The sequence below is a fragment of the Lynx rufus genome, unplaced genomic scaffold (assembly GCF_022079265.1).
Source record: "Lynx rufus isolate CCGP_SWC_20201006 ecotype Redwood Valley unplaced genomic scaffold, mLynRuf1.p SCAF_4, whole genome shotgun sequence".
In the NCBI taxonomy this organism is placed as follows: Eukaryota; Metazoa; Chordata; class Mammalia; order Carnivora; family Felidae; genus Lynx; species Lynx rufus.
The window spans coordinates 154,938,361-154,960,037 of record NW_025814856.1 but is presented as its reverse complement, the minus strand read 5'-3'; the positions used below and the strand labels follow the sequence as shown (position 1 = coordinate 154,960,037).

The following is a 21,677-nucleotide window of genomic DNA, read 5'->3' as shown; positions in this document are numbered from 1 at the left end:
TCATCTCAGCACCAGCTCCCCTGAATGCGACAAAGCCGTATACCCGCAGGCTAGGGACTCTGCTCGGCGAGTGTTTGTGAAATGAAAGTGTGACTGCAGACAGAATCCAGAAAACAGGTGGGAGGGACTGGCCACGGCCACATCTTCAGTCCCTGCAGCTTCTGCTCATACTTCCAGCGGCCGGTGGTGGCTCCACCTGTGGCACTGTTGATGCCAGTGCCAACCCCGGTTCAAATTCAAGATGGAATTTAGATGCCCCTGGGTGCCTCTGAGTCAGGAGCCTAGCCCAGTTTAGTGGGCTGTGGCCAGAGGAGCCAGGCCTTGGGGTATCCCCGACAAGGTCACGGGAGCATGGCTAAATGGTAAGCACATTGTGTTTTCCTCACTGACATTGACTCTGAGCCCCAACACCTGGGACATTAGAGATGCTTGATGTTATAAACTATTTGATAATCATCATCCCAGGAAAAGATATGTAAATAGGAAAGCAAAGTCAGGTTGCTCCTCTCTTACCCCAGGTCACTCCAAAAATGGATAAGCAACTAATGTCAGCAGGGACAGTGGCTACCTCTGAGAGGGGAAAAAGAGGGGAGAGACCTTTCCTTTATATTTTATATACTTCTGGGGTGCCTGGGTGGCTCAGTCAGTTGAACACTGACTTCGGCTCAGGTCATGATCTCGCAGTTCACGAGTTCGAGCCCCGCATCGGGCTCCGAGGTCTGTGCTGACAGCTCAGAGCCTGGAGCCTTCTTCAGATTCTGTGTCTCCCTCTCTCTCCGTCTGTCGCCTGCTAGTACTCTGTCTGTCTTTCTCTCAAAAATAAATAAAAAACATTTACAAAAATAAAATAATATTTTACATACATCTGCATTATTTTAATTTTTATAGTAATCTCCATCAGCTCTAAAAGAACCTTACAATATGCCATCTTTGTAAAAATGGATTTTTATTTAAGAATATGCATACATTCGGGGCGCCTGGGTGGCGCAGTCGGTTAAGCGTCCGACTTCAGCCAGGTCACGATCTCGCGGTCCGGGAGTTCGGGCCCCGCGTCAGGCTCTGGGCTGATGGCTCGGAGCCTGGAGCCTGTTTCCGATTCTGTGTCTCCCCCTCTCTCTGCCCCTCCCCCGTTCATGCTCTGTCTCTCTCTGTCCCAAAAATAAATAAACGTTAAAAAAATTAAAAAAAAAAAGAATATGCATACATTCTCTTTCTAGAAAGTAGAAACATTATAGATAAGATTAAAGTCTCTTAGACTGTCTCCCCAAACTATCTACAGCAGCATCTATTATCACTTTGGTGCGTATCATTTCACATCTTTTAAAATGTATTTTCATGCAAGGATATGTCCCCACATTACATACATGGTCTGGATTTTTGAAGGGATTAAACGTAACATGTATTCTTTTTTTTTTTTTAAGTTTATTCATTTTGAGAGATTGAGGTCGTGAGTGGGGGAGAGGCAGAGAGAGAGATAGAAAGAGAGAGAGAGAGAGAGAGAGAGAGAGTCCCAAGCAGGCTCTGTGCTGGGCCAAATCTCATGAACCATGAAATCATGACCTGAGCTAACATCAAGAGTTAGACACTTAACCTTCTGAGCCACCCAGGAGCCCCTAAACATAACTTTTTCATCTAGCACTTTCTTTCCACTGACTTTTTCTCTCCATTACTTGTCTTCTGGGGTGGGGGTGGGGTGGACATCTGTTCCTAGAATCCCTCTTCCACATTCTCCTTCCTTCCCTCTCCCCTAGGAGTAACAAGTATCTGGTCTTTCCAAATGTTGCTCCTAAAACCAATTCAGTAGAAGCCCTTGGGGTAAGGTTGCCGGATTTAACAAATAAAAATATAGGAGGCAGATTAAATTTTAATTTCAGATAGTGAATAATTTTTAAATAGAAGGACACACAGTGCTTGGGGTGCACTTATACTAAAAACCTAACACTTATTTTTCTGAAATTCAGATTTAACAGAGTGGCCTCATCACCTTAGGAGATTCAGTAAGTGTGGGTGGAGCCCAGCCCAGAATATGTGTATTTTTAAATGGTATTCAGATCACTAGCCAGGTTTGGGCACCCCATATTGCACCACACCAGGCTGACTGGGGACCAGGATTCTCTCCCCGTGGAAAATACACATTCATGCTTATACACCCCTCAGTTTTCAACGAGTTAAGCTAGTAGGAGTCAGGCCTTCAGAGTAGCTGTCCCGGGGACTTTTGCTGTGGCGGAGTCCTCTCAGGTGTGGTGCCCCTTCCCCCACTACACTGTCAGGACAACCAGCTCTGCTCCTTTTCCTCAGGCCGCCCAATTTCCTTTGCACCTGCTGACCTGAGTCCCAGGCTCTCTCACGGGTTTGGCCAACCGCTCTCAGCCCAAAGCTGTAACCCTCAAAATCAGCGCAATGGCAGAGGGCCGTGGGACTGGGTGCAAAGAAGAGGGAGGAGTCAGGCGTGGCTCTGGGTTTTTCCTTATGTCTCTGTTCCCAGCTCTGCCTTCTGGGTTACCCCTCCGCTAGGTCCACTGCCCCTCTCCATTCCTGGCGCCAGGTGAAGGAGGGTCTGGTAGCCTAAGGGGGCGTGGCCAATAGAATCCTAGCCACAGCCAATCCCAGCGGCGCCCTTGGGGTGGGCGGGGGCACGGGTGAGGGGCGTGGCCTGAAAACAATTGTCCAGGCTGGACCAATCCATACCGGGGAGGTGCCTACCTGGGCCCAGGTGCGCTCCGCTCTTCGTCTGTCGGTGATGAAGCGGGCCCGGGCGGCATCGGAAGGAGACCAGGCCGAGTTCCCAATGGAGCCCCTGGGGAGCCAGGTCGCGGAGCCGGAGCAGCTGCAGGTCCCCGCCGACGAACTACGGCTTGAGGGTCTCGAGAGCAGCGCGAATCCGGTCCGAGCCGTAAAGAAGGCGGCGGGCGCGGGCCAGGACCTCGCCGGCGGGAAGCAGCAGCCCCCGGCCCGCCCGGCGCTCACGCGGCTGCCGCCATCCAGCCTGGGCTACGGCGCCTTCCGCCGCCAGACGTCCGCGGACTCCGAGCCGCCGTCGCCCGGCCCTTCCGTGGCCGAGCGGCCCCAGGCCGGCGAGGCGCCGGGGGCCGAGCTGGTGTCGGGGGAGCAGCTGCCTGGCGCCTGGGCCCCGGTGGAACTGCAGGTGGACGTGCGCGTGAAGTCCGTGGGCGCGGCCGGGAGCAGCCGCGCGCCCTCGCCGGCGCCCTCCACGCGCTTCCTCACCGTGCCGGTGCCCGAGTCCCCGGCCTCCTCCCGCCACGCCTTACCCACCCACCCGCTCCTGCCGCGGACCCCAGCGCGGCCGGAGCGCGGCCTCGACGCCGAGGGCCGGGCCAGCCCCGCCGACGGGCGCGCGGAGCCCGCGGGCTCCCCCACCACGTGCGGCGGCCGCTGCAGGGAGCTGGGGCTGGAGAAGGAGGACGCGCTGCTGCCCCGCGCCGAGACGGACAGCGACGAGAAGCTGCCCCGGGCCATAGAGATCATGGGTAAGCGCGCGCCCGCCCCGGGGGCCCGCGCGGCCGGGGAGGGGGCGACGCAGCCGGAGCGCTCCCCTTTCCCGGCGCCCCGCCGACCACCCCGCTGCCCCGGCCCCGCCTGGCCTGTCCCGCCGAGCTGGGATCGGTAACGTTCGGGGCTAGTGGTTGTACTTGAGCTGTCTGCGATGAAAGAGTAAAACCACTGTTTCCACCACCACTCCGCCGTCCCACCGCAAGAACTTTCTCACTCCCTCTTAGTGTGGAAAAGTAGAGGAGGGAGGAATTCCGGGACAGGGGAGGTCTTCCAGGATCACGTGACGGTGGTGGCAACCCGGATGGGAACACAGGTCCCCGGACTCCCGACTCCTGGCTCCTCTCTCAGGCCCAGCCTCCCTTCTCTTGTCAGGGAACCAGAAGGAGCCTGGAAAAGATATAAACAACCCTGGACTGGGAACTGGGAGGGAGTGGTTGGTGAACCCTGGGGGCATGGGAAAGCTTCCTGGAACTAAGCGTTGAAAGGTGAGTAGGGTTTAGGGGTGGCAGAGGCAACCTTCTAGCTGGAAAGCTCAGGAACAGAGGCCGGGAGGGCTAGCCACCTGCCCAGCAGGCAAAATGCCAAAACCTTAGCCAGGTGAGAGGAAGACCAGGCCAGCTAGAGAGGCCGCAAAGCCCGAAGGTCTCTGCCATGTCTCGGTCGTGGGTAGACTTCAGGGACACACATCGTTCCTGGCTTTTGCAGTTTGGTGTGAGCACATTGCCTGATGATGTGTTTTCTATCGCTGCTGTAACAAATTGCCACAAACTGAGTGGTTTGAAACAACACAAAATTATTATCTTACAGTTCTGTAGGTCAGAAGTCTGATGTGGGCTCACTGGTCTAAAGCCAAGGTGTCAGCAGCACCGTGTTCCTTCCTGGAGACTCTAGGGGAGAGTCCATTGCCTTGCCTTTTTGTAGCTAGAAGACTCTGCATTCCTTAGTTCATACCCCTCAGAATATTCAAAGCTAGCAATGTGTGGCTGATTCCTTCTCCTGCCGCCCTCTCGGACTCTCCTGCCCTTCTGCCTCCCTCTTCTGTTTCTAAGGATCCTTGTGATTACGTTGGGCCTACCAAGAAAATCCAGGAGAGTCTCCTCATCTTAAAGCCAACGTATGGGGGCGCCTGGGTGGCGCAGTCGGTTAAGCGTCCGACTTCAGCCGGGTCACGATCTCACGGTCCGGGAGTTCGAGCCCCGCGTCGGGCTCTGGGCTGATGGCTCAGAGCCTGGAGCCTGTTTCCGATTCTGTGTCTCCCTCTCTCTCTGCCCCTACCCCGTTCATGCTCTGTCTCTCTCTGTCCCGAAAATAAATAAACGTTGAAAAAAAAAAATTAAAAAAAAAAAATAAAGCCAACGGATGATCAGCCTTAATTCCATCTAAAGCCTTAATTCCCCTTTGCCATGTAACCTAACATATTCACAGGTTCTAGGGATTAAGAAGTGGGCATCTTTGGGGGGGAATATTATTCTATCTACCACAATGAGTCTTTTAAAGTCAATAGCTTTTGATCAGATTAATAAGAATCTAGGACTAAAGCTTAAGTGCAGGTCAGCCTGGGACGGAGCCAGGAGGGGTCTGGGCAGGAGCCTTCTGGAACGGAGAACGGGAGCAGAGGCTGGAGTAGAAGGTGTCTTTTGGAGATGGTGGGGCAGCCTAGGAACTCCAGAGGTGGTTATAATTTTGGTGGGACGGGCAGGAAGAATGTACTCACCAGTGCTGGGGGCATGGAGGAAATGGGGCCCAGAGGGGATGATGCCCCAGCATGGTCCTGCCCAGCGGGAGGAGCAGGGCAATTGTGATAGATTTTACCTGAAGGCGATGACACAAAAGCAGAGCCTCACTGGCAGGAACCCTCTGAGTCCTATGCCAAACTTTGTATTTGGAGGCTTTTGTTATATTTTTTAAGACCCCTTCCCTCACCCACCAAATTGAATAAATTTTTTTAATGTTTATATTTGAGAGGGAGAGAGAGAGAGAGAGACAGTGTGGGAGCAGGGGAGGGGCAGAAAGAGACGGAGACAGAATCCGAAGCAGGCTCCAAGCTCCGAGCTGTCAGCACAGAGCCTGACATGGGGCTGGAACCCATGAACCGCAAGATCATGACCTGAGCTGAAGTCGACGCTAACCAACTGAACCACCCAGGCGCCCCTCCAAAAAAAAAAATTTTTTTTAAATGTTTATAGTTGAGAGAGAGAGAAGCAGTGTGCAGCAGGGGAGAGCAAATTGAATAAACTTGAAGCCCCGCAAAACCTGGTTCCACCCCCTGATACCCGGATTTGGCTAGGAGGGAGGAAGCAGACAGTGTTTCAGTTGCCTGTAGGAAATATGGCAAGTTAAGATGGAGTTCGAAGTGAGAGAGTAAACAGAGGGTGTAACATCAGAGATGGTCAGTCCAAGATTTGGAAACGGAATTGGGTGGAAGCTAGAGAATGGGCCAGAGGGAAGGACTGTGTGTAATTACCATGTGGGACTGGGTAGGTTTGCAGACCCTGAGCAAATTCCATTTAAGCAGGTCCAGAACTGGAAATAGGGAGAAGACGAGTTTAGAGGGGACTTCAGCAGGCTGCCTGGGTGGCTCAGTCTGTTAAGTGTCAGGCTCTTGATTTCAGCTTAGGTCATGATCTCATGGTTCATGAGTTTGAGCCCTGCCTGGAGCTCTAGTTTGGCTGAGTGCTGACGGTGTGGAACCTGCTTGGGATTCTCTCTCACTGTTTCTCTGCCCCTTCCTCCCTCCATCTCTCTCTCTCTCTCTCTCTCTCTCTCTCAAAATAAATAAAGTAAAAAATAATAATAATTGTTTTTGTTTTTAACATTTATTTATTTTTGAGACAGAGAGAGACAGAGCATGAATGGGGGGAGGGTCAGAGACAGAGGGAGACACAGAATCAGAAGCAGGTTCCAGGCTCCGAGCTGTCAGCACAGAGCCTGACACGGGGCTCGAACCCACGGACCGCGAGATCACGACCTGAGCCGAAGTCGGATGCTTGACTGACTGAGCCACCCAGGCACCCCAAAGAATTGTTTTTGAAAGGGGGTAGGTGGGACTCCTGCCTGGAAATTTGGGGAGGACCCTGGCTCTGTGGGAGGCCATCCCCAAGGTCAGCACTGCAGCCCAGGGTGGAAGGTGTGTGAGACTATGTACCCTGCTGTATTTCTTTTCTGAAAGGTCAGAGCTGAATTTAGTGTTCAGTCACAAGAGTTACACTGACGGAGGTGATTGGTAGATTTGTTCTCCTTTTCTTCTGCAGGCTTTTCTGCTTTTAAGGCTATCAATGTATATGTATTTTTTATTCCAAGCATTTTCAAATCACTTTTTTTGGTAACAGCTTCATTGAGTCATAATTCATATACCATAAAACCCATCCATGTAAAGTGTACAATCCAGTGGTCTTCAGTATATTCACAGAGATGCACAACCATTATAGTTGGTTTTAGAATATTTTCGGGATGCCTGGGTGATTCCGTCAGGTAAGCGTCCGACTCTTGATTTTGGCTTAGGTCATATCTCGCTGTTTGTGAGTTCGAGCCCCACATCGGCTCCACGCTGGCAGTGCAGAGCCTGCTTGGGATTCCCTCTCTCTCTCTCTCTCTCTCTCTCTCTCTCTCTCTGCCCCTCCCCCGCTCACTTGTTCTCTCTGTCGCTCTCTCAAAATAAATAAATAACCTTAAAAAATGTATTTTTTCAATACCCTAAAAGGAAACCCTGTATCTTTGAGCCATCACCCCCAGCCTCTCCCCAGCAACCACTGATCTACTTTCTGTCCCTGTGGGTTTTGCCTGTTCTGGACATTTCATAAATGGACTTGTACTATGTGCCCTTATGCGACAAGCTTCTTTCTCTGAGCATAAACTTTTCAGTGCTCAGCCACGTTGCAGCCTGTATCGGCACTTCCTACCTTTTCATGGCTGAATATTGCGCTGTACGGATATACCGCATTTTGTTTATCCACTTATCAGTTGATGGAAATTTGGGTCAAATCCCTTTAAGAAGCGGATTATGTGTTTAAAAAAAAAAAAAAAGAACAAATTCCTAAAAGGTCATAGATGGAATGTGACTCTTCACAGATCACCGTAACATACTTCCCTTTCCAGTCTTTGAAGCAAGTGTTTTTCCTAATGGAAAAGGGAAGTCAAAGATTTCAAAAGTGCCTTTGCTTTTAAAGTTGAATTATGATTGCAAACATGTTTTCTTAAAAACCTTGGAAGTGTGTCCCAACTTTCTTTGTGTATAAGTTGTGTGTACCATACACACATGTGTGCATTCATATGGGGGGGTGTATCCTGTGCATATGGTTTTAAAAATGGCATTAGTCGTTTCAAAATAGTAAAATATTTGCTGGAGAATTATCTCTGCTGTTTCAGGCTTTGACAAATACGATGACTTGTGTTCTTGGGACCCTTACACTGAATATGTAGCTTCCCCAACCCTCATCCCCGAGATGTGGCTGGGTCCCATGGCCCCTTGCGGCCAAGTGCCTGGGAGAGGAGAGGCCTCTTCTTACATTAATTGATTTCATGCTTCTGTGTCCTGGCAGAGGTCAAATTCAAATTCAGGAGTACTCAGTCACTCGTTTATTTATTTATTTTAAAGTTTAGTTGTTTATTTTGGTGGGGGAGGGGCAGAGATAGAGAGGGAGAGAGAGAATCCCAAGCAGGCCACACTGTCAGCACAGAACCCAACGCGGGGCTTGAACTCACGAACCTTGAGATCATGACCTGAGCCGAAGTCAGACACTTAACCAACTGAGCCACCCAGGTGCCCCAGGAGTGCTCAGTTACTTTAGACGTTTCTGGGTAGAAAGCCGCCGTGAGCTGTCTGAGGCCACGATTAACCATTTACTGTGTTTTATTCCCCACGTTTCCCCCCTGGCCTCCCTGGTTACTCCATCACCGGGGCGGGATGATTCAAATATGTTCTCTCTCTTCTGCCTGCCTATCTCTGGAGTTCCTTTCCCCTCTGCAGCCTCGTTCTAGTTATCTGGTCCCCTGGGTCCAGCTCACAGGAGCTGCTGACAACTCATGTCTGTCTCCTGCTCTATGGCCTGCAAAGCACACTCTGCACGATGCCTCACCAGTGGCCTCCAGTGGCCTGGAGAGATAGGAGAGGCAGGTGGGAAAACACCAAAAACACTTGGGGGACCCACAGAGCCAAGACTGGAAGCCAGGTCTGCCAACGTTTAAACTGAACCCCCATCCCTCCCGTTTGGAGCTTTATCTCCTGGTACCTTGAGCCCCATGAGTGCAGGGGTCTTGCCCTGTCCCTGGTGGTATTTGTGCCCTGTGTCTAATGCATGGTTTGTGTTCAGCAGATGGTTGTCAGCCAATCGTTTGTTCTCCTTGAATGGATTCTTATGTTTTCTATTTTTTAATTTTATTTTATTTTTTATTTTATATTATTTTTTTTTTTTAGCGTTTATTTATTTTTGAGACAGAGAGAGACAGAGCATGAATGGGGGAGGGTCAGAGAGAGAGGGAGACACAGAATCTGAAACAGGCTCCAGGCTCTGAGCTGTCAGCACAGAGCCCGACGCGGGGCTCGAACTCACGGACCGCGAGATCATGACCTGAGCCGAAGTCGGCCGCTTAACCGACTGAGCCAACCAGGCGCCCCTGTCTTCTATTTTTTAAAGAAGCAGAACATCTTCTAGTGATTTCTCCTCAATAATAATTTTCTAACCTAAATTGAGTGGGTTTCTGTGGTGTCTTGGGCCAAGGTGAGGGGGGGTGCTAAGGCAGGCGTGATGCTGGTGTACGAGTCTTGGGTTCTAACCTGTCTCTCCTGGTTGTCCCCTCCCCCAGGGCTGCCTCTGTACATGAAGTCCCTGCGCTGGGCCCTAGTGGTCATGGCTGTGTTTCTGGCAGTGTCCGCGGTCACCATTGTGGCCCTGGCTTCTAGAGTAGGTATGGTGCCTCCTCCTGGTCCCCTCTCCTCCTCTGGCCACCACCAGGGTGTGTAGTCCTGACAGCAGCTTTCTGAGAATTAGAAACACACACACACACACACACACACACACACACACACACACACCCCTGCCCCAGGCAGGTGCAGCATGAAGACATGGGGCTTGTTGAGCACAGAGAGGGAAAGGAGCTCCTTCCTCCCACTGGACACAGACTGTGCTCTGACGAGCAGTGGGTTGACGGCCCCCGCCTCGGGCGGCTTTGGCCATTGCACAAACTCTACAGCCTGCCCAGGTCCTTGCCCATCCCGCTTGCCCTTCCCAAGGCTTACCACTTCCATGCTCCGGATCTGTCCCATCAGTCAAGGCCATGGCCAGACTTTCATTTTTTACCGCGCATCCGTTCAGCTCTTTACAGTGGTCTCTGTGCTTGCAGGGGCCACTTGCCAGCCGTGCCCCCCGGGCTGGATGTGGTGTGAGGAGCATTGCTACTACCTCTCTGCCGAGGCTCGGGCCTGGGAGGCCAGCCAGGCCTTCTGCTCGTCTCACCATGCCACCCTCCCCCTGCTGGGCCACATCCAGGTGAGAAGGGGGCGGGCGGCGGAAAGATGGACGTATCGTTACGGATCACCCATTCCTAGCGCTGGAAGGAATCTCAAAGATCTAGTCCAACTCTGCATTGCAGAAAAAGTCACCTAGGCCTGGGGAAATAAAGTTACATGCGGGAGGACCAGACATCAGGGCTCCCAAGGTCGTCAACCTACTCTTCATTCTAAGACGCAGAGGTGGAGCTGGGAACACGGGCGCAGGCGTGCTCCCGTCCAGCCTGTGCCAAGCCCTTCACAGTGAGGGTTCCTTCGGTCAGTGATTTTTTTTTTAATTTTTTTTTCAACGTTTATTTATTTTTGGGACAGAGAGAGACAGAGCATGAACGGGGGAGGGGCAGAGAGAGAGGGAGACACAGAATCGGAAACAGGCTCCAGGCTCTGAGCCATCAGCCCAGAGCCTGACGCGGGGCTCGAACTCACGGACCGGGAGATCGTGACCTGGCTGAAGTCGGACGCTTAACCGACTGCGCCACCCAGGCGCCCCCGGTCAGTGATTTAATAAGTATCTATTGACCACCTACGCTGTGTTTGGCCCTGGGGAGTCAGTGATGAGCCAGAACAGCCCATTCCTTAAATGTTAGCATTTAAGGAAGTTCCTTTCTAGTCCCATTTTTTGAAGAGTTCTAAACATGAATGAGTTTCATTTCATGGGATGCTTCTTTGTGTGTGTTTCGAGATGATACCGTTGTTTCCTCTTTAATCTCTGTGGTGAATTACGTTGGTCTGCTTTTATTTATTTATTTTACTTTTTGTTTTTTATTTTTTATTTTATTATTTATTTAGAGAGAATCCCAAGCAGGCTCTTCACTTCAGTACAGGCCTCTTGTGCTAGTTGACTTAGCCGTGATGTTTTCTTCCTCAAATACTTCTGGATTTGACTTGTTAATATTTTACTTAAGGTTCCACATACATAACATTCTGTTTTCTTGGACTGTTCCTGCCCAGTCTTGACACAAAGCTGTTCTGTGCTGCACAACAGGGAAGGTGGTTCCTGCCTTCTTTCTCTCAGAGAGTTCCCTGGAGATGGACAGAAAACCATGCTGGAGAAAATGTTTTACAGTGAACATGAGTTATTTCATTACCAGGAATAGCACTGACGTTTCAGAAAACATGGAGAGATGAGAAAGATACAATGTAGATTGAAAACCATCGAATCTCAGTATGGTAAAAATAAATATACAAAGGAAAAACAGAAAGGAAATATGTATAGTAATATCCTAATTGTGGTTACCGCTGGGGGCAAGATTACGAGTGATTTTTTTTTCTTCTTTAAAGTTTTAATTTTTTCTAATCTTCTAAATGTTCTGTGAATAATGTGTGCTACGTAATTAGGAGGAAATGCTAGAGGGACGGTAGCCCTGTAAGCAGGAGGTCAGTATTTAAGCGTTTTTGTCGGGGGCCTGCGTCAGACCTGAGTTCTTATATTTGTCAGATAAGAACATTCTCAGGCCCCTGGTTGCGTCTGCAAAATGGAGGCCAATGGGAATGGAGGTGGGTCCCTAGAGAGTGGCTGGAGCTGGGGAGGGGACCCAGCTGGGCAGTGACCCACTGAGCACAGCAAGTGTCCTCGGAAAGCCTGTCCCTGCCCTCCAGCCTCTAAGCAGACGGGTTGAGTTCAGAATGACCTCAGCCCTCTGAGCAAAAACTTCCCTGTGGCTGGTGGGTCCTCCAAGGGGGAGATGAACTTCACCAAATTGCAAGCTTCAGATAAAGAATTCTTTTAACTTTTTTTTAACATTTTTTTTAAAATTTTTTAATTATTTTTTTTAATGTTTATTTCTGAGACAGAGAGAGACAGAGCATGAGTGGGGGAGGGGCAGGGAGAGAGGGGGACACAGAATCCGAAGCAGGCTCCAGGCTCTGAGCTGCCAGCACAGAGCCCGACACGGGGCTCAAACTCATGGACCACCAGATCATGACCTGAGATGAAGTTGGACACTCAACTGACTGCGCCACCCAGGCACCCCAAGAATTCTCTTAAAACTAAGCATACGAGATCAATTATTTGAAACATAAGTTATATAGGAAACATATCATGAAGTCTGGATAAGCCCCTTGCAAGAAGACAAGGGTGAAGATTTGGGTCCCGGGCCGTTCAAATCTGGAACGTGATGACTGTGGAGCTCTCCACGAGGACAGAAGCTTCGGGAGGCACCGGGCGAGGAGGAGCAGCTGAGGGTTGGCAGGCAGAGGGAGCTGGCAAAGGCCAGGCTCCAGGAGCTGGGACACACACACCCGGGGACATTCCAAGGTGCCAGTGACACACACAGCCCTGGATCAGCAGGTCTCAGCCTCCCCAAGAGCTGATTTTGCTCGCAGTTAGAGAAAAGGAGAAAGTTTAAGTGTCATCGGTCAGCAGACTCACTCGCCATTGGTTTAAGAACGGCTGTGTTTGTGGGGTGGAGGGAGGAAGAAGCCACAGTTGACTACAGAAAGGTGAAAAAAAAAAAACCATGAAAAAATCTCCATCGTAAGATTACGAAGATTAACCAATTGGAGCATTTGAATATGAAAGCTGAAATGTATGAAGGCAGGAAGTAGAGTGGTGCTCGTCAAGCAGGTGGGGGGATAGGAGAGTGTTTAATGGGCCTGGAGTTTCCATGGAGGAAGATGAGAAAGTTCTGGGGATGGACGGTGGTTGCACAACAGTGTGAATGGACGTAATGCCAGCAGCTTGTACACTTAAAAATAGTTAAAATGCTAAAGTTCTTGGTATGTATTTTATTCACAATTTTTAAAAAAGATGTTTGAAGACTAATTTAGCAGATAATTTAGCTCACTTTTAAGATGGAAAATATGGGATTTCGAGGAAATTCTGCTGAGGGTCATATTCCCCCATGTTCCCAAATTGGTGGCAAAGTTGGAGAAGCACCAGCTGAAGGCCGTGGAGGCCCTGGGATTTCGGCGGCCTCATACACAGCAATTCTTTGGGCCATAAGTGACTCAGAAGTTTCTGGAACTTAATCTATGGATGATGCTTTCCCCAGGCCATATTTTTGCTCTTCTGCTCTTCTTTGCTTTGCGTGTTTTCATATTTACATTTTCTGGCATTACATTTTCTACGTACTTGTCACTGTTACCAGCATTGTAATTTTCCATCGTGTTGATGTCCCATAACGTGCCTAGTTATTTCCTTATTACTAAGCAATTGGGTGGTTTCCATTTTTTCTTTACAAATAACACTGTGTTATCTTTGGAGAAGTTCATTTCCTCCCCCTTTATGTTCTTGGGTTTTTCCTCCAAAGTGGAATCACTCACTCAAGTGGTCAGAAGGATGTCACTGCTCCTGTTAAGGTGGCACCAAAGTATGTTCTGGAAGATGCACCAGCATCGCTGCCCCACACCGGGACTTACAGCACTGAAACATCTTTTTCCAAGTTAAAAAAATTTTAATGCAATGTTTTCGTTCACCCTGTTGCCAAAAACAACATGACCTCAAGGACAAATACTCAAAGGAAAAAGAAAAACGGTCTCTAATAGCTCTCCAATGCACTCCCGGCTTTTATCGTTCCTTGCGTGTCTGTGTTTGTGTGCGTACGTGTTTTGTCATGACGGTGATCATGGCGCAGCTGATTGACGTTCTGATTCACTGTAACCCTGTCTGATGACTTTCCTCATACCGCTCCGTGGCCTTTGTACTTGTCTCCTTTTTGTAAATGGTCGTGACATCGCGCCCAACTGGTGCAGGGTACATTACGCTCTCGCTGACAGGTGCGCTCTTGCTGGCCATCTGCTCCCAGGCCCCCTCCAGGCCGCCTCAGCCCTGTCATCGCCTCCTGCACAGTCAGGCTGTTTGCTCCCCGGATGTACTCTGGAGTCTCCCAGCTTTCTCCCCGCCTCTCTGGCCGCTCAGTATCCATCTCGCGTTGCTGGGTGGGGACTGGCATTCGCATCCTCTCTCCCCGTGAAGCGGAGATGGGGTCACCCCCATTTCTGGTCCCCAGTCCTGAGCACAGTGTCTGCCAACCCACGAGCATCCAATACAGCTTTCCACTTCCTGATGTTCTGGGAGAGCCGGGTTGAGCCGAGTCACTTCTCTGGTCACTTCTCTGGCTCAGTAAGTTGGGAATCTGCAGGAGGTGGGGCAGGGGTGGGGCAGGGTGGGGCACAGAATTCCCGGGGAGGAGCCTTACTAGTGTCGGAGAAGGGTGACCAGCTGCTTGTCTCCTTCAGGACTTCCTGAGCAGATACCCAGTCACCAAGTACTCCTGGGTGGGGGCCCAGCGAGGCCCCCAGGGCTGGCACTGGATTGATGGGGCTCCACTACCACCCCATTTGTAAGTGACCGTGGGCCTGGGTGGGCGGCCTCTCTGTCCCCAGTGTGACCAGAATGACATCACGGCAGGCACCGGAGAGGGGTCGAGGCCTTCCTTTCCGCTGACACCTCCCCCACTGTTGATCTGGATCTTCCTTCCGTTCCCAGTTTCAGCCCCCTGCTCCACCACCAGCCTGGGGTAGCTCTTGGGAGACACCCCTCCCCCACTGCCCCGCTCAGGGCCTGGCTTCATTTAGCCCCAGTCACCCCATCCCTTATTGGGCCCCCTAGCGCACCCACCCGAGCAGGAGCGTCACCCTGTTCGGTAGATAAGGGGCACTGCACGGAGGGGGCAGGTGGTTCTCTCAAGCTATGGGGCATCCTCATTCCAACCCCAGAGCCCTTTGCAGACTCTCCTGGCTCTGTGCAGTGGTCACGCAGCCCCCACACCAGCCCTGGCATCGGGCGCACCGGCCGGCAGAGCCCGTCATCCTGAGCCCGGCCCCTCTTCTCACCCTCCCCAGACTCCCGGAGGAAGACGAGGACCAGCCGGATCTCAAGTGCGGGGGCCTGGAGGAAGGCAAGATTGTGGCTTGGGACTGTGCCTCTCCAAGATCCTGGGTCTGTGCCAAGGGGACCAAGTGATTTGGGTTCTGCCCATCCAGAGACATCAGGGCCTGTGGCCCGTCAGTGGAGGCCAGGGTGCCGGCTGGGGTAGCCGCTCCCCTGGACCCAGGCTTCCAGGTGTCCCTGCCCTGTGCTCGAGGGGCCCTCCCTGAGCGAACCCGGGACTGGACTTCTGGTGCAAGCAGATCACGTCCAAGGGAAAGGAGGTTTCCTGTGGCCCCGGGCAGAGTGTATTTTAGTCTCCGGCTCCCGAAGCGGACTTGTTCGGTGACCGTGGGATGGCTTCTTAGCATCTTGGAGCCTGGGTTTCTCCCTCATTAAAATGGCCATTTCCCATCCTATCCCTGTACCTGTTTGGTCACACGTGCACACCCTTTCGGTCTCAAGGACCAGGAGGACTTCACGATCACAGGTGCTGCCCGTCGGTTCTCGCCCGGGCCCGCAGAGCCCGGGGACTTGGCAGCCGCCGGAAGCGCCATCCCCGGGCACTTGGGGGCACACCACCCCCCAGCAGTGTCTGCAGGACAGCACATGTGAACTGTCCCCCCCCCCCCCCCCCCCCGCCCCGGAGGCGGGAAGAGGGTTTCCTCCCGGTCTGGCACAGGGTGGGTGCCGGGCTGGCGGGGTTCCCGAGGCAGGGAGGGTGCAGCTCTCCCGCCCGGGGCCGGAGATGCCACGCGAGCCGCAGAGCGTGGGGTCCCAGTGAGAAAGGAAATCAGAATTGTGGGGACACCGGCCTGAAGAGGTCTGTGTTGGGGTTCAGTGAGGGGCCTTTGGGCCGAGGGAGTGGCCGCAGGGTGAGCCGGAAGGACTGATTCAGTGTCTCCAGCCCGCATAGACCTCTCTCCAAGTGACAGGAGGCTGTACCTGTGTCGCATCTTGGCGCTGAACATCCGACGCGACTGTCCCGTGCGGACCGGCCTTCCTCTCTGGAGGTAGGCCATGCATTCGGGTTCCTGTCAGAAGCCTTGAGGGGTCCGTTCAGACCAGAGGTTTGCGCGGCACGGATGGGCCGACCGGCGGAAAGGGGGGGGGGGTCCTTAGAAACACTGGGGTTTCTCTTGGCTTGCTTATTCCAACTCCAGTTGAACCTCGCAGCCTGGTAACAGGTTCCGCTTTCACACCGCGGAGCCCTTCTCCGCAGACGTCCTGAGTCCGGCGTGTCGGGCCGGCTTAAGGCGGAGGGCCCGGCTCGCAGCTACCGCGGGCCTGCGGCTGCGGGGGCACAGGTGCCCAGGGCGTGGCGGTTTGGTGGCGGGGCCTAGAAATTGGCAAGTGTTGTAGCTTCCCTTGGTGAGGCAGGGCAAGAAGAGTGAACGTGGGATCTAGCGTCCTAAGAAGCTGCTAGTTCCTGCCCAAAGCAGGCAGACCCGGAAATAGCAGTGTTACTATATCATTTAGAAATACAGAAACAAATGCTAGAAGAAAGGACAAAAACAATTTTCTTAAAGTTCGTTCACTTACAGAACCAGGGGGAAGGCGGGCAGAGAGAGACGGGGCCAGAGGATCCAAACAGGCTCAGTGCTGACAGCACAGAGCCGGATGTGGGGCTCAAACCCATGAACCGTGAGATGGTGACCTGAGCTGAAGCCTGACGCTTAACTGACTGAGCCACGCAGGCGCCCCATGACAAAAATAATTTAGAGTGGTTGCCTTGAAACTTACCAGTGGTGACAGAAGTCAGAATAGTGGTTGTCTGGGGAAATATGAACCGAGAAGGGGCACCTAGCAAACACTCTAGGGTGCTGGAAACGGTCTGGGTCTTCGTCTAGGCGGGCTCGGAGGGGGCACACATGTAAATATTCATCAAGCTGCACACTTAAGAGTGAAAAGCTTCTCAGTGTCTCCAAGGAGCAGGAATAAGGTCACAGAGGGGCCAATCTCTTTTGATTTTTAGTGTTACTAAAGCCATATTCACATGTTTGTTTTTTTAAGACCCTGTATTTATGTACTACTATGATTAAAAGAGGAGTTGGACGGGGCACCCGGGTGGCTCAGTCGGTTAAGCGGGTCACGATCTCATGGTTCGTGGGTTCGGGCCCCATGTCAGGCTCTGGGCTGACCACGTGGAGCCTTCTTGGGATTCTCTCTCTTCCCGTCTCTCTGCCCCTCCCCTGCACTCTCTTTCTCTCAATAAATTAAAAAAAAAAAAAAAAAAAGAGGAATTAGACTTTTTGAAAAGGTCCCCAAGATTCCGAGGCACAGCCTGGCTGGAGAGCGGCGGGCTTCAGAAGGGAGCCCCGTGGCCCCCCTTTCTCGCAGCCCATAATTCCTTCCTTCGCCGGGGGCCCTTCTCACAAGTTCCAGCCTGGCCTTCAGAGCCTGTCTTTCCCTTTGTACAGAACAGAAGCTGGCAAGTTAAGCGGCAGGTTGGTCGGCCTGGGATTCCTCTCGAGTCATTTCTCTAGTCTCTTTCCCCACCGGGCACCACCAGCTGCTATTGCGTGAAATCCAGACGTGGCTTGTGTCCCCGAGCTGTGACACCGGCCTCTGGCACGGGCGGCTCAGGCAGCCTCTGGGGTGCCCGTGACTCCTCCCCACCCAGTCCTGAGATTCTGACTCAGTGGGTCAGATTTCCTGGTGAGGCTGATGCACAAAGCCCAGAAATCATATTTTGGGAAACCCTGTCTGAAAGAGCCCATCTCACCACTGGAGCGGGGAAAAAAAGATGTGTAAATGTGTTTTAAGTCAGCTTTATGGAGACAGAATTTGCCCGAAAGAAAATGCACCTGTCTCGAGAGTGCTTTCGGACAAACGCAGGTTCCCACGTGACCACTGCCAGACAAGATGCGGAATTTGTTCCACAGGCCCCAGAAAGTTCTCTCGTGTCCCTTTGCCGCCAATCCTTCCTGACCTCCAGTCCCAGGCACATCCGTTCCGTCTCTATAGGTAGGTCCAGCTGGTTCTAGGAACTCATATAAAAAGAGAAGCGTGTAGTGCGTCCTCTCGTGGTTGCTTTCAAACACTCGCGTTCCTGCACGTGTCTATGCGGGGCTGCCTCAGGGTTTATCTGCACTCGGGTTGGTGACACCCTGCACGGCTGTCTCCAGGGTCTGCCCGTTGTCCATACAGCTGCCGTGAACACTGGGATACGAGTCTTTGGACGTAGGTTTTCATTCCTCTGGGGACCTGAGAGGAAGGTTGTGTGGGCAGGATACGCTGAATTTATTTATTTTTTTGATATCTATTAATTTTGAGAGAGACAGAAAGAGAGCGCGTGCACGTGAGCGGGAGAGAGGCAGAGAGAGAATCCCAAGCAGGCTCTGTGCTGCCAGCACACAGCCCTACGTGGGGCCCGAACCCATGAACCGTGAGCTCCTGACCTGAGCCGAAATCGAGTCGGATGTTTAACCAAGGATATGCTGAATTATTAGAAACTGCCACATCGTTCTCCCGAGTAGCTGTACCATTTTACAACCCCCCGTACCACAAAATACAGGCGTTCCTGACACTCCGTATCTTCACCGACACTGATGTTGCGGCCTTTCTCTGTTCGGCCATTCTGGTGGGCGTGTGGTGCTTTCTCAGCGTGGTTTCCCTTCGCATTTTTTTCCCATTGACATATAGTCGACACGCAACGTTACATTAGTTTCAGGCGTATGGCACTATAATTGCATTTGCATTTTCTTGACGACTGATGCAGAGTTTCTTTTCATGTGCTCGTTGACCATTCCTATATTTTCTCTTGCGGTTCTCATACTGATGGCGAGAGACCGTACTTGGAGAAACCCTACCTGAAAGACCTACGTGCCTGCCAGGACACAGCATTTTGAAAGTGATTTTTTTTTTTTAAGTGTATTTATTTATTTTGAGAGAGAGAGAGAGAGCACGCGCTGTCAGCACAGAGCCCGACGTGGGGCTCTATCTCACAAACTGTGAGATCATGACTAAGCCAAAAGCAAGAGGCAGACCCTTAACCAACTGAGCCACCCAAGCACCCTAAATGGAAAATCTAGGATATCCCTCCACTTTGTGAAATATTTCAAAATGGAGAGTTGGGGAAAAAAGATATGATAAACACCCGTATGCCCTCTCCCTAGATCTGATAACTTAACATTTTGCCACATTTACTCTCTAGTTATGTGTATGTGTTTGTATATAAATTGGTTGAACCATCTAAAAATAAATTGTAGACTTCGACGCTTTGACACTTCACCCCTAAATACGTTGGCATGCATCCACTAAAAATAAGCATATTTTTTTGTGTAATTGCAATTCCACCATTACTATACTTAATAAAATTAACGTTAAGTTCACATTCAATCCATGTTCCAATATTTCTGGTTCTTCCACTAATGTATTTTATTTCATTATTATTACTTTTTTAATGTATTTTAAACAAAGATCTAATTAGGGTCTAAGCACTGTTATTGGTCCCTTTAATCTCTTTAAACCTAGAACTTTTTTTTTCTTTTTTCATAGGCTTCTTTCTTTCTTTCTCTCTCTCTTTCTTTCTTTCTTTCTTTCTTTCTTTCTTTCTTTCTTGTAGGCTTCACAGCCAGTGTGGAGTTTGAACTCACAACCCTGAGATCAAGACCTGAGCTGAGATCAAAAGTCAGATGTCTAACTGATTGAGCCACCCAGAGCCCCAACACTGACTCTTTGAATAGACAAGGCCAGCTGTCTCATAAAGTGACAAATATTCTGGGTTTGACTTGTTTCCCGTTGACTGTGGGAGTTAGGCTGAGATTCGGTTATAAACATTTTTGACAGGAATACGTTGTGACACAGGGTACTTCATGATTTATCACTGGATATCTATCTATCTATCTATTTATATAGATAGATATAGATATATAGATATAGATATAGATATAGATATAGATATAGATATATATCACTCGATAGATTTTTAACACTGATTTCAAGTAATTTGTACCAAAACCTTCTCAAAAAATTCAGGGGACTAAAACAATTCATATATCCCATTTTGGATACATACAGGCTTTTCGCCTGTTATTCTCAGCTTTAGGGTCAGTGTCAAAGTAAAATGAGCCTAAAAGGTTTCAGAAATAATACTGTACTATACATAGGTTTTATTCTACTTTCATTTGTTTGGGCCTTTTTTGTTCCCTCTTGGGATGTTACTTGGTCCCTTCTTGCTTTTCCCAGCCCAAGACATACCTGTCTTAATGTTAGGATGGGAAGTGACTTGGGGTCACCGACAAAAAGGTGTCCACTTTGTTGTGACTTTGGTCACTTGGCATGGCTGAGTTTCCTACCCTGTAAAGTGAGTGTGGTGATATGATACAGTGACCTATGGATCCATTGAGATCATGTTGGTAATGAGACATTCCATTCATTCCACATTTATTTGAACACTGGCTGGGGCTCTGTACCAGGCTCACGAGAGGATGCAGAAAACAAGGTCCGTTCTGTGCCCCAGCACTTGGTCTGACTGCCAACACCACGCCGTGTGTTCAAGCGAAGGAATCACCGGGAACGTTGGGGTTTTCTCTGCCTCTTCGGCTCCACCCTTCCACCCCCTCCACTGTGGAGCGCCCGTGTGGTCTGGCAGTGACCCCAGTTTGGGAGTGGGGAGGGGTGGGGATAGTTTGGGAGGCACTTGACACACCTGAGTCAATCCTGCCAACCTCGCAATCCCAGCCCCCCGGCTAACGTTTGGCTCAAGAGCCCAGGCCTAAGCCGGCCGGAGATGCCATTGCTCTGCTCACTTTGGTTAGTTCCCAGAGGGGAACACAACCCAATCTGGGCCCCAGAGGTAGGAGGAAGTTTTCCAAAGGCTTCTGGGAAAAGATGCCTTGGTCTTTGGGACACAAAACTGGAATGTTTTCTCGTCATGTGGATAGAAGGCTCAAGTGTTAAACCTACAGACGGAGCTGTTAACGTGGAACTCAATCACGTGAGCCAATAAGATCCCTGTTTAAGCCCATTTGAGTTTAATCTTCTGTTACAGGCAGTCAATAGCGTCCAGATTTGGGGGTACACACATTTGGCACCTGGGGGCCACTCTTCCAAAGCAGCATTCGAGCAGATTCTGGTGCTGGTGCCAGCTTTTGTCTCCTCCTATGTGGCCTTGTCTTGCTGGGTCCTTGACTGCGAGCCCAGTTCTGTGAGGCTGAGGGCCTTGCTTTCAGCCTAAGCCCTGTTACACTGGTCATGAGTTTGGACTGGTCTCCATAAGTACTTGCACACCAAGAACATCTGACTTCCTGGGTTTTGTGGGTGCCAGTATCCCCCGCCCCCAAGCCCTGCTGCACCACCCTACTGGTAGGCCCCGTCTGGTTGTTTCCCCCAGGGGGGCCTCTGCTGTGAAAACCCTGTTCCCTTGGCTCTCTCCTGCCTTTCCTAACTCCCCTGAAGCTGGGATTTTTTTATTGAAAAAAATTTTTTTTTCCAAATTAGAAAAAGCAATGGAGAAGAAAACAGGCCTTACTTATACTCTGGGAAAATTTAAATCTCCACAGTCAAGGTGTAATAAAATCATGATGTAAGCAGCTTTGTGTTGTTTTTGTTTTTGTTTTTTTTCCAGATGGGAAGAACAGACAAGAATGTTTTTCAAAATACTTGAGTCAGGATATAGCATGTTGTAGTGGACCAGTATGCCAGACATCAACCTTGAGAGATGTGGCATGGACTTGGGTGGGGGTAGGCATCGGGGAGGAAGGAGTTCAAGGCCAGGGCAGCAGCTGATTACCGGTTGGAAGGGCACGTTTGAGTGGTTTAACAGTCCTTACCAGTAAATTCCAGCTGAGTATCCATCTTGGATATGTATACATTTGTTAAACTCTATAACACTTACTTGGATTT

At 50.7% G+C, this 21,677-nt stretch overlaps 1 protein-coding gene across 1 annotated transcript; it reads left to right on the top strand.

Moving 5' to 3' along the window:
- The first annotated feature begins 2,740 nt into the window (after positions 1-2,740).
- On the top strand, positions 2,741-15,423 carry KLRG2 (killer cell lectin like receptor G2). Its single transcript, XM_047096696.1, has 5 exons — positions 2,741-3,488; positions 9,316-9,417; positions 9,853-9,998; positions 14,198-14,301; positions 14,804-15,423. The coding sequence occupies exons 1-5, from the start codon at positions 2,741-2,743 to the stop codon at positions 14,922-14,924; spliced, it is 1,221 nt and encodes a 406-aa protein (XP_046952652.1). The 3' UTR covers positions 14,925-15,423.
- Positions 15,424-21,677: the final 6,254 nt, after the last annotated feature.